General features: G+C 42.1%; 1 protein-coding gene across 1 annotated transcript; it reads left to right on the forward strand.

Annotated features, from left to right (window-relative positions):
* Nucleotides 1–9,525: 9,525 nt before the first annotated feature.
* LOC148908761 (uncharacterized) lies at nucleotides 9,526–12,018 on the forward strand. The gene is made up of 2 exons (XM_089036006.1): nucleotides 9,526–10,759; nucleotides 11,362–12,018. Exons 1-2 carry the CDS (start codon nucleotides 10,130–10,132, stop codon nucleotides 11,371–11,373), a joined length of 642 nt encoding a protein of 213 aa, XP_088892132.1. The 5' UTR covers nucleotides 9,526–10,129; the 3' UTR covers nucleotides 11,374–12,018.
* The last annotated feature ends 511 nt before the right edge of the window (nucleotides 12,019–12,529 follow it).

The raw sequence follows: 12,529 nt of genomic DNA on the forward strand, positions 1-12,529 counted from the left end.
CCAACGGATGGAAAGACAACTCAATTTGTTAGCCGTGCTTTTTGTCTGTGGTATTTTATCGCAACCGACGAAAATATATTGAGTAACTGTAATTAACCGTTGTAGAAAAGATGAAAATTAAAAAATTACAGTAACATTTCCTTTCTTGCCTTGATGGAAACATCTGCAAGTTAGGTTGGTTGCATGTTATTTGATCAGTATGGACCTCATGGGGTCCTCGGTAAATTCATTGCTTTCTTCATTAGATGGTTCTGAAAGTGATTATTCTTTGGATTCGTATTCCTCTTGAAAACCTTCACAGGCAATTAAACAGTCTAAAGTCATTGTTAAGGGGGGGAGGGGGTCGTTTTAAGGGAAATTTTTCATGTTTTACATGGAAATATCATAATTAAGGTAAAAATTTCTCAACATTCTTGACCATGACTGTAGAAATCCTTGTTTACGATTACAGTAAATTAATATTTCTAGATCAGTTGTCTTGAATTACAGCAGTCAAAGAAATAGTTAATGCGTAGACATTAATTTTTTTCACGTGATCTGTTACCTCCACCCATTCATAATTTCAACATAATGACACTAGAAAAAAACGTTTGCGCATCCGTGCCTTTTAGCACGTTTTCTAAGAATTTAGAAGAGTTTGAGTGAGAAATTTAATACGCTTCGTTTTCTCCGGGTATACAAACAATTTCGCGAGTATATTTTTTTGTGAGACCAAGATAATGTATTGATAAAGACAATATGAACGATTTATCCTTACGTTTCAAGCATTATTGACAGTCTTGGCATTTTGTGTAGTCCAATTTATCAGGCATGTTTGAAAGTTAAATTTACAAATTTTTACAATGGCATGAATAGGTTTCGACGAATTCGCATAAGGACTTAGCGCATCCGCAGATGTTTTTGCTACAACTTAGGGGTAAACATTGGGGGTCTGGGACCGAGTTCCAAATATAAGAAGCAAATGTCCCAAAAATTTTGCCATGGACTATAGACGAGAACCCTATAATAGAAGATTCCCGCAAAGGTCTCTTATGGGAAAGGTCCTGTAGACCCCTTGGTACTATTGCGCAATTTAGTTTAGTTTAGTTTATTAACATTTTGTCAATAGAAAATAATGGAGACTCTAACACAGGGCAACGTCCCCTGTTCAGCCCCTAATTTGTCCATTTTGTCGGGAAAAATATTTATGAACAAAAAAAAACAAATGTACTTTATTGCGGGAGTTACCACAGGTAACCTGGTAATTATTTTAGAGAATATGTTGAAAGTGGGATAAATAAATTTAATATATATATATATATATATATATATATATATAACAAAGTATGTAATGTGGTCTATACTGTTGAAACAGTGCTCGATGCGTAGGGATGCAGAGCAATAGATATATATATATATATATATATAGATAGATAGATAGATAGATAGATAGATAGATAGATAGATAGATAGATAGATAGATAGATAGATAGATAGATAGATAGATAGATAGATAGATAGATAGATAGATAGATAGATAGATATTTGTTTGCATATATAAGCATCAATATAATAGTCGTTTAATCTTTTTTGACCAACCTTGTATACTGCTATTAGGAAAACATGTACATTGGCGTTAGAGGATTTGTTTTCTGATTGACGAGCCTGGTCAGAAAATATTTAAATATTTGAATATTATTATATTAAACATTATATATATTAATATAACATTATCAATATATATATATATAAATTAGGAATATAAAACGGCGCGCGTGTCTATATACTGTGATATAAACACGATGGGAGCTGTTAGTGAGCAAGAGAGAAGTCGTAGAGAAACACGAGGCGTAGCCAAGTGTTTCTTTGACTTCTCGAGTGCTCTACAGCTCCCAGAGTGTTTATATCACAGTATATAGACACAAGCGGACGTTTTATATCGCTTTTATAAAATATTTTTGAATGATTTTGCGCGAGCGTGTCTCTGTCCTCTGGTATAAACACGGTAGCCAGCCAATCAGCGCGCGCGTTATATCTCAAATATTTTTATATAAAATAGTTAAAGACTAGAATAAATGATCCATTGTTTTATTGCGACTAGCTGGTTTCGTATGATCATCAGATGATCACACTCGTCAGGCAAGTTACAATGAATGACTGTAAGATGTTGAGCATTGAGAAAATGACATCGGCGAATATCCAAGATAGAAATAATGGTGAACGTCATTAAGATCAAATTTAAGTTATGATAATATGTAAACTTTTTTTTCTAAAATTAAACTAGTTTAATATTTCTACTGCACTATTGAAATAAAAAAAAAGCTTTTCGAAAGCTTTACATTTGTAAAATTTCTTTGTATTATCATTTTAATAAAATGCGACGCATTCTATTGTTTACAGAAATAAAAAGCTCAAGTGAAATGGAATACCAATCTCTCATGATCATGGGCTTGTACAAGGGCAAATATAGCCTTATACTAGTGATTCTGGCAATGGTTTTCATAAGCCAAGTGAACGCATTGGTCGATCCAGGTAAAGGCGCCAATTCGTAGTTTCGTTTTAATTTTTACCGTTTATATATATATACTTTTTAATTTTCCAAGTTCAAAGGAAGCGAGTAAAAGAATTGTGCATAGGTTTGTAGGACTAGATTTGCAAAACGCGATAAAATACTCTGCTTCCTTATAGTAAATAAAAACATTTGTCAGAAAATCGGAAACACGATGTGGCAATTCTCGTAACCTTTCCGTACGGTATATATGTACTTTTTAATAAATGAGCAGGAGTGTTTTATCGGGTCCTCGCACGTGACGCGTATGTTCGCTCCAATTGGTTCAGACTCATTAAATTATTCATGGCTTTTGAAATGTATACATATGTCTTTTTTTTCTCAAAAGACAAAAGAATAGAGAAACAAAAGACATATATATCTAATGTTATATATATTCATATATGTGTTTTATAGTTGAGCTCGTTTAAGCGGTCGATCGGTCTAACATAGAGTTGGTGTCGTTAATTCCTATAAATTGTTTGTTGTTTAAGGGAACTGTGACTTTAGATCTGACTTCTGCAACTGGCACAATGATAAACTAGATGATTTCGATTGGTTAAGAGGAGGGATTAGCATATCCTCCCATTCATTTGGTTCAACATGCCATCAGGCAAGAGGTAACTGGAAAAAACAAAATACTTGCTATCTTTAACTTTCTTTTTTACCGTACACTAGATTGTATATCCATTTTGAATATTTTTATTTTTTTAAGAAAACAGCTGCGATGGGAAATACATTCACAATGATAAGCATTCACCATTCGAAAAAGGAAGGCTTGTCAGTCCAGTAATGAATCAATCAAAATGTATGACGTTCTCCTACTTCATCAACGCAACCAATATGACAAGTCTTCAAGTGTATAAGTAGTATAGGGAATGGGGGTTCCAGCGCAATCTCAACACGGGGTAAGACCCGCGTCAAAAATCCACCTACGGAAACAACCCACTCCAAGTGTGGTTGAGGGCAACAGCGCAAATATGTTAGTCTATATATGGAGTGCGAAGAATGTAAAGAGTTTGTTTATGATTTCTGTGTAAAGTGCTTGAAACCCAAGTTTGTACCTACTAAACCAAATAAGTATATTTGTTGTGGTAAGAAAATGCAAATAGAAGACGACACGTCAGCGCAGTGTTACGAGTGCGGTAAAAATATTCGTAATGCCGTGCCTTGTGCTACCAAAGAGCAATATTATTCCAACGGAGGTCGTAAGAAGACGCCATACAAAAGAATAAAATACTTTAGGGACTGGATGAGTCATATCCAAGGTTATCGACCGGTATATTTAGACAACGAAGTAAGGAAGAAAATCATAGACCACTTAGAAGAGACAACCCCGCAAAGTCTACGGAAAACGCTGAAAAAATTAAAACTAGGGAAATATTACAAAGCTATTCCCTATCTTTTGTCTGAAATTACCGGTAAGTCTATTCCCGAGGTTTCTGATATGACAAAAGCCGAGTGGATGTTTTGTCGGCTGGATAAGGATATTCCTTATTACCCTGACGTAATCTACGAAATATTTCACGAAATCGACCCCAACCACCCCCTCTTAGGATGGATTCCAAGAAGATAGTGAATCTTATGGCATAAGATGAGAAATTACGCGTAATAATTCGCCAAATAAGGTCATGCAAATAATTTATATTACGCGTAATAATTCGCTAAATAATTTATATTACGCGTAATAATTTACTAAATAAGGTCATGCCGTGTATTATGGTATAAATCTTATGGCATAAGATTACGCGTAATTTCCAGACTGTCGTTCGATATGTAAACGAAATCCCGTCACGCTCTTTTCAAAGCAGATGTTTACTGAGCAAGCTTTCTTTGAAGCTCCTCTTTTGCCTCCTGGTAGATCTTTTTGCGAGATTCCTCGGAAAGATCTTTTACGACTGTTTTTTTATTCCTCATGTCCGACTTTAATTTCTCGTACTTTTCCTCTTCGGCCAGAATAAGCGAGAATTCTACGTCGTCTATCTTTCTGTCACGCAAAGCCTTTGAGACAAGGTCAGTGATCGTATTTACTTTAGCCCTTGACAGAGCTATTGTCGTGTCGTGTTTTGATATTTTGCTTGACAACTGTTTCATAATGCCCGTAGCAACAGCCGAAATAATACCACAGGCTGCCCCAACGCTGGCCAAAGGAACGCCAACGACTATTCCGGGTCCAGTAAGCGAAGTAGCAACGCCGGAGCCCGTTAACACAACAGATATGGACCCTGAAGTTATCGAAATCTTATGTAGCGTACTCCGGGCTCTGACGTACTTTTTTCTAACTTTTTCATAGTGTTTTGTCTGCCCTTCCAAGTAAGCCAGGATTAAGTTCGCTTTATTCAGACGAAAGTTTTCAGCGTTTAATTCGTTAGGTTCCTTAGGAAGTTCAGGATAAAGTGGAGGCGCTGATGGTATAACATCCATTATATATACTAATGTACGACGCTTTTGGGAATGATATTGAGGAGCAGCCACATCACGACAACCGGGATTACTGGAATTGGAGAGCATTTAGGAAGATGTTTCCACATGCAGACCCCAGTAAGTTCGAAAGAAGACCCGATGGTATTTACTATAACGGCTCTAGGATGTACAGCAACGAGGATTTGAAGCCTACGCTGGTTAATCAAATAGACGATCAACTGAAGCATTCGCCAATGCATAAGCCAACGCCAGCGCCAACGCATGTTGAACCCAGTTGGTCAAAGGAATTATTGCTTGGTACCAGTACTTATCCGATACCCGCAGTTTCATTTGATAAACACCCAAGCTTGGACCTAACGCTGAACATGCGGATTTCTAACAAGCATTCCTTTCCGTTAAAGGTGCGGGATATCTTCAAAGACGTACCCATTATTCATACCACCGCTAAGGAATCTCATGAATGGCTAAGTGGTCCTAACATGCGTTATTGGCCGCAGCAACTAAACTTTGCAGTTTGGTGTGCCACTAGCGGCTGTGGTGTAAGCGCAAGCTTGATGAAGAATTCAATATTTATGTTTCATTTTCACTTCACGGTTAGAAGAATACTGCATGAAATGGGTGTTATTGCGCTGCCGGGAGATGCCACGTTTTATCCAAGAGATAATAAATACAGCGTGCCGGCTTATGACAGACTTTGTAAGGAGTTTGACGTTGTAGGGAAGGATTTCCGATGCACTGCCGGCGCTAACAATGGTCTGGGGCATATTTGGGCTTATTGGGGGATTGGTGGACACGAGCTAAGCGATAAAGAAGTTCATGCGTTGAATCTACGATGGAACACTGGGTATCACAAAGAAACTCACGACAGTAGCACCTTCTTTGAACCAAACGCTAAGACCACTAAGGAAGTTAGAGACGGACCTTTGTTCAAAGACGAGGGCGGTAAGTATGCAGGGGCTAATCCACTGATTATCAAAATTACCAACGACGAGCAAACAAAGCAATATCTTAACTTTATGCCCCCAGAAGGTAAAGGACTAACCAAAGCCGGCCTTGCCCGTTTGAACCGCAGCATAGAAGCTTACGTGTATTCCATCCTTGGAGCTCAGGTAAACACCCGATCCAGCATAATCGGAAATACGGGCGCCGCAGAAGAAACGCGAGCCGAAGCCTTGATCTTATTCGAAAGTTCAATCTTGGAGGGCGACATTAGCAAGGGCGTACAGCGTTACCAACTAGCCATACAAAATTCTAAGGCGAGGTTGGACTATGCAGTAGCCCCGGGTTGTTGGTTAATGCCTAGTAATTTATCTATAAATACTGGCTCTGTAGTAGGATACAACAATAAACTGCAGCGAGCTACTAAGGATATGAAGTTTGGGGTGAACGACGTGAACTCTGACACTCTTAGGAACATTCCTCACTTCGTAGAGAAGCCAAAAAAGTCACACGAAACGAAGCTACCCGTAGTTAAGAAACCATCAAAGAAGGTCCTGCCTGCGATACCTGAGGAATATGACCATAACTTACTAAAGGCCGGCCTAGCAGCTGCAAGCATTGGTCTGAGTTATTATATATGGCGATGAACAACCCCTACGTAACTGGAGTAGATTGCGTTTATACGACTTACACAGGCGAGAAAAAATACACCCAAGCATCTTGGGTTGATGTCACGGGGATGTCCGTGGATTTGAACTACTCCGGAAAGAAGTTGATATTATGCAGCATTTCTTTGGGGGCCGTTAGCAGTGCGAATATAGGATTTCGTTTCTGTGACGACAATGGAGTATTACAGCCCATGCGCGCGAAGACGAACAACAGAGAGCCCACGCATTTCTCAGTAGAGCCGCCAACGAATAGCTCTGAGAATCTTTCCGTTTGGACTTTCCACATGGTTGCTGATTGCCACGGGAAGGTAAAGCTACAGATAAGAGTAGATGACACCGGGAGTGTTTGCATAAATAGCATAGAAAATCAAAGGAATACTGTCTATAACCACATGACCATCAGCACTTTGACGGTAATGAGCCTCTAGAAGGGAACTTGTTCCCTGTAATATATGAATCCATACGTGAGGGAAACGCGTTATACCCACCGCTTAGATGAAGAGGGATATGACAACGGCGCTTGGCATGACGTTGGACTGTGGGTTGAGGTTGGGGGCACTGCATTGGTCATTTGCACTATTAGCATTAATGCAAATACGCATGCGAATGTGGGGTTTAGGCTTATCGATGAGAATAATAAGCCCCTGCTTCCTTATCGAACTTCAACGAACACCAGGAAAGTTACCCATTTTTCGATGGAGCCCTACACTGGATCCACTGAAGACCTAACGCCAGTGACTTTTCATATGCTAGCCAATTGTAAATATGCTAAGTTGCAAGTCACTTCTGATGACGGCAAGTTTGGGATAAATCGCATAGGTCGCAGGCCCGCTAATGCAGCCTGGAGTCATAAGCCCATTTCTACCATGAGTGTGTTGCCGTTGGTTCCAAATTGCCAGGGCGGTGCTAATACCGTCTTTCATTATCCTCAAAGCAGGACACCGTCCGATGAGAAGATCAAGCCTTCATCTTCTTCAGGAGGACCACCCCAATAGCGACGACTAATATCCAAATGTTATTCCCCACGAACTTTAACAATTCTCCGCCGGTCCTAAGTGCCAAGGAAACAACCGAACCCAGCAGCCCAGGCAAGCCGGCTGCCATCTTTTTTCCCAAGTCCGTCAGCCCATTGCCTAATTTCTTTACGCCCGCGCCTGTAGCCTTAAGCGCGCTAAGGATAACTCCTACTACGGTGCTAATAGCGACCGCAAATGCCAGTGGAACGCCATACTTCAAAAGGGCTCTTTTTACCTTTTCCTTGGTGGTAAGCCCCAACTCCCTTTCCTTACCTTCTATTTGCGTTTGTAATTCCGCATGGCGTGCTCGAAGGGTTTCTAGTTTTCTTTGAGCTGCCTCCCTTTCCTCTTCAGTACGAGTTTGGTCATTGATTATTTCCTGCTGCCGCTCTATTTGCCCCTCCAGGTCTTCGATGGCCTGTCTCATTTGCCGGATTTGCTCCTCTTTAGTGTTGATTTCGGCAACCAACTGCCGCCGTTCCTCCAAAGAGCCGGATATGGTGATATGCAAGTTTTTAGCTTCCTCTTTTGTCAGGTCTAACTCCTGTAAGGCGAGGTCGAAAGCCCTTTGGGCTTGGTCTCTATCGCGTAGGGCATTGTCTCTTTGTCCTCTAATTTCTATTATTCTTTGGGTTTTGTCATCAACTTCTCTCTTTTGAGCATCGAGAAGTAGTCGGTTTTGCCTCATGTATTCTGCCTCCCTTTCTTCCAACGTTTCTTGTAGCCCCTCGACGCGTTTTTCTAGCGCAACCCGTTCATTTAGGGTTTCCAACCTTTCTAACGCACTCCGGGTAGCCACTTGGAAGCCCCTTAATCTTGCCACGTTAACCTTGACCGAGCCATTTTCGTCAAAGAGGACTTGTGGTTTGGTCCAACGGTTTTTGTCGGGATATCTCATGTCTTGAACGCTTATGAGGACTTTGTTTCCGCGTTCTGTGAGCCTTACGTCGTCGGCCTCGAAGTGGGAATAGCGCTGCGTTAGCTCTTGCGTTGCCCACTCTACGGTTTCCCGCGCGGTTGCTCCCTGCTCACCCATGTTTCGAAGTTCTATGTACTCGGGGACGGACTTACCCGGGTTCTTTTCGCGCCACATGCGATTCAAGGAGGTCTTGAAGCTTTTCCACCTACTGCCGTACGTGTTTTCTAGGGCCATGTCGTAGATTAGGGGGTCGGTTTCCGCGCCTTTAGTCCATGCGTCGTATTCTTCGTCATTGATATCAACTTGACCTTCTTCGGTAAGGGGATCAAAATCACCTTCTACTTCCATTATATATGATAAGCTCAAAGTTAAACCCCAACGTATTACCTAAGCAGGTTGGCGGACTGAAAGCAGAACGCACCTTTCACCGGGTCACATTCACACCTTCTAGCGCAAAGCCAGGAGAAACGCTGTACGTAGGCGTACCCCGCCTAACGGATAACCTAGTGTTGGTTCCTGGTACCCTGGCGCTAAGGTTTGACCTAGCAATACAACCAAGCACTGCGGACGCGCGTCACGTTGTCAACGACCTTGGCCGCAACATTGTCTCAAAGATGCGCATAAAGTTCGCCGGGGAATCCTTGCTGAACTTAAACAGGTATGATTTGTATACCACGTACAAAGACTTATGGTTGACTGCATTTGACCGCGCGCAAAGGATAGAGCAGGGAATCGCCAGCGAAGCCATACGCAAGGTAAGAAGCGCAACCGACAGCGCCTCGGGAGAAGACGAAATAAAGACGGCTTATGGTACTAAATATGTCGTTCCTTTGGACTTTGAAGTTATTACGAACCACGGTGCATACTACCCAAGGCAGCTAAGCGAGCTGCAGTTCGAAGTGACCCTAGCAGATACTACGAACATCCTGCAAGGAAAAGATGTAAGTTCCTCAGCCGTCCACCCATACTCCGTTACTAACTTAGAGCTGCAGTATGAAACGGTATACAGCGAAGACTTAGCACGTAGCGCCGGTATGGAATACAGCTCCGGCAAGGCTTTTCTTTACGACCACGTTGTGATGTATAAGACGTTCAGCTTTACAAATAATGTCGAAGAGGTCATCAACCAAAGCATTAACCTTCCCAGGCGCAGCCTTACAGGGATAATGTTGCTGTTCGCAAAGACATACACGGCAGGATTGCGTGACTCTGAGGCGTTCTTTAATCCTAACATCACTAACGTAGGCGTTAGCATTAACGGAGTGCCTAATAAGGTTTACTCACAAGGGATAAAGCCCGAGGACATGTACCGGGAAGTCGCGCGTAAGTTTGGTGACCAAATTGGCCCAAAGGAATTCTTTAAGGATAAGTACGCGCTGTGGATCGACATGCGTACAACGAACGACGAAGACCTACATGGACAGGGTTTACGCCTGATAAATACCCAGGACGGTATTACGTTGGAGATCAAGCGCACCAAACATGCCAGCGACACTACTAAGATCAACGCATATATCTTCGTAGTCTCAGACGCGCAACTGAGTGTAGAAATGAATCAGCTAAAAAGCGTTGCGTATTGATTCGCGTTCCTTGAGCCAAGCGAAAGGATAAAAAAAAAATATTCCTTAGGTATAATATGCTTCGCGTATTCGAAAACAACGAAACCAAACTGCAATGCATAGTGCAAGGCGATAAACTTTACTTCAAAGCGAAGGAGGTGGCGGCGGCGTTGGGCTACGTAAATTCCAGAAAAGCGGCGTCTGATCACGTATCAGAGGAAAACAGGGTAACTTTGAAGTCTTTAAAGGGTGTAACTCAGCGTGACACCCTTAACGCACAACCCAATGCCGTGTATTTGACGGAGGAAGGTCTTTACGAATTGATATTCGGATCTGAAAAGGCTGAAGCAAAAAAGTTCAGGAAATGGGTGTTGGGTGACGTTCTACCCACGCTAAGGAAGACAGGTAAATACGATATGGAGAAGCGATTCAATGGTTCAAATCCAATGGCATTTAAGATAGAAACGGAGGCAGACATACACGATAGAACCGTACACAGGGTGCGTAGGTTCTACTCGCACGTAATCATAGTTCCAGGTCTTGGAGAACTGCAGGACACCGCAAGTAAGCGCATTAAAAGCTGGCGGAAAGGCTACCAGGCAGGTCAACCTGATCTGCTGATCCTTAACAACCATAATAAATACAATGGATTATGCATAGAATTGAAGACACCCAAAGGCACCGGCGTATTGTCCGAGAAACAAAAGGTAATGTTGGAACGATATGAAGAAAATGGATATTTAACCATCGTAAGCAATGATTATGATCTACTTTGCAGGGAAATAGACGAATATGTTGCCGGTATTCGCATTCCTTGCCCTTGGTGCATTAAGGCATTCAAAGGTCAAGACACTTTAAGCACGCACCTTAAAATATTTCATAGGTATAATGATTCTTGAACAAACACACTGGCGAGATCTGTCGCAAGGCGTTTCATATCGAATAAAAAACTACGTCGCATTCGAAGACATCGACCGTTTGAGGTTGGTCTTAGAACGCGACGGTCAGGAATACAGCCTTTGGGCGCCTGACTGTGTGAGATACATACTGCAGGGTGAAGAATATACACACCTACGCAGTCATGGTAAGGTAAACGGCCGATGGAAGTTTGACATCGAACGTCGAGCGGAGGATAATCCGTTGTGCGACTAATCCTCTTCATGGGCGGATAAGTAGTCATCTGCTGTGTCTACCCTCATTTTTTCCGCCATTTCATACGCTGATAAGGTAATAGTCACACCTCCTAGGAACGCTGCGATGTAAGGTAACATTATACCTTAAGTAGATTCCACTCTTTTCTTACCAACAGATAATGATCTAAGGGCTTAGGGCCATCGTAAAGGCAGCACCAAATATGTTGGCCGCTACGTATACAGCCACATCGGTCGCAGATGCCATCCCAGTGTTCCCTATTCTCCCACCTTACACCCTCATAGTCGTCGAAGCATACGAAGTCTTCGTCGATCTCCTTCTTACGTCGCGTGAGCACCCGGCCGGTTTCAAGGGGGCAACATCGCTCTGCTAAATCGCCGTGGGTCTCGCAGACCACATCTGTGAGGTCATAGCGACGGCAGCGGTACTTATGCCAGTTTTCTTCGAAGAGGGGTTCATCGCATCGGCGGCAATGACCTTTAAGGCAGACTCTATGCTCGCGGTGATATCGTAGGGCCTGTACTGTGGACAGTTCCTTACCGCAGTCACCGCAAACAGTGCTGATGGTCTTCTGACAGACTTTCTTGGAAAGATGGTATTGCAGTCGCTGCTTGCTACTAAAAGCTCTATCACATTGCACGCACTTCATTATATACACCTTATTTTTTATTGTTAAATTGTTAAACCCTGTAAGAGGGTTTTAGGATAGGGTCTATTATTTCTTGTTATTTTGTTAAGCCCCCATTAAAAGATGAGGCATCATTCTTTCTCATCGTTGAAACCAGCAAAAAGATAATCATGTTAACCATTCTTCGATTACGATGATTTAACAAAATAACGATAAAAAATAGGTCCTTGCTTGAGACCTCTTTGCAGCATTTAACAAAATAACAATAAAAAAGAAAGACCTATGCTAATTCCCCCTGCCGGGGGCTTAGTAAGATCTTCTTTGCGACCTCTTACTCTTCTCGAGCGTCGTCTAAAGTCCTTTGTGCTTTAGTATCCGCGGGACACCAATGTCCAACGAAGTCTTCTTCAGAGAATACCTTATTACAGTGACGGCAGGTGTATTTTTTACACGGTTTGGGTATCGGTGTTTTGGGAGGGATTATGCAGTCAGCAGGTAGTTCGCACGTAATGCAGTCCATATATCTATGGGGGATATCGAATGAAGTCCTTAATGGACTCCTTAGCCCAGCCCGCCATTGTCAAAAGCGCGCCAAACCGTTCTGCACGCTTCAGACCACACATTTCATCGTACAATTCCTGTACGCGCTCTTTTAACCGGTCTATCTCTTCCCTTTGCATTTCTATGGTGTCTCTTT

This window comes from Actinia tenebrosa, unplaced genomic scaffold, assembly GCF_029948245.1.
Source record: "Actinia tenebrosa isolate PJP-AT-01 unplaced genomic scaffold, QUT_ActTen_1.0 PGA_scaffold3__52_contigs__length_22856419, whole genome shotgun sequence".
NCBI classification, from domain to species: domain Eukaryota; kingdom Metazoa; phylum Cnidaria; class Anthozoa; order Actiniaria; family Actiniidae; genus Actinia; species Actinia tenebrosa.

Bases quoted from the DNA above. Each gene is read 5' to 3' on its own strand.
- LOC148908761 (XM_089036006.1), top strand. From the start codon at position 10,130: ATGCTTCGCGTATTCGAAAACAACGAAACCAAACTGCAATGCATAGTG.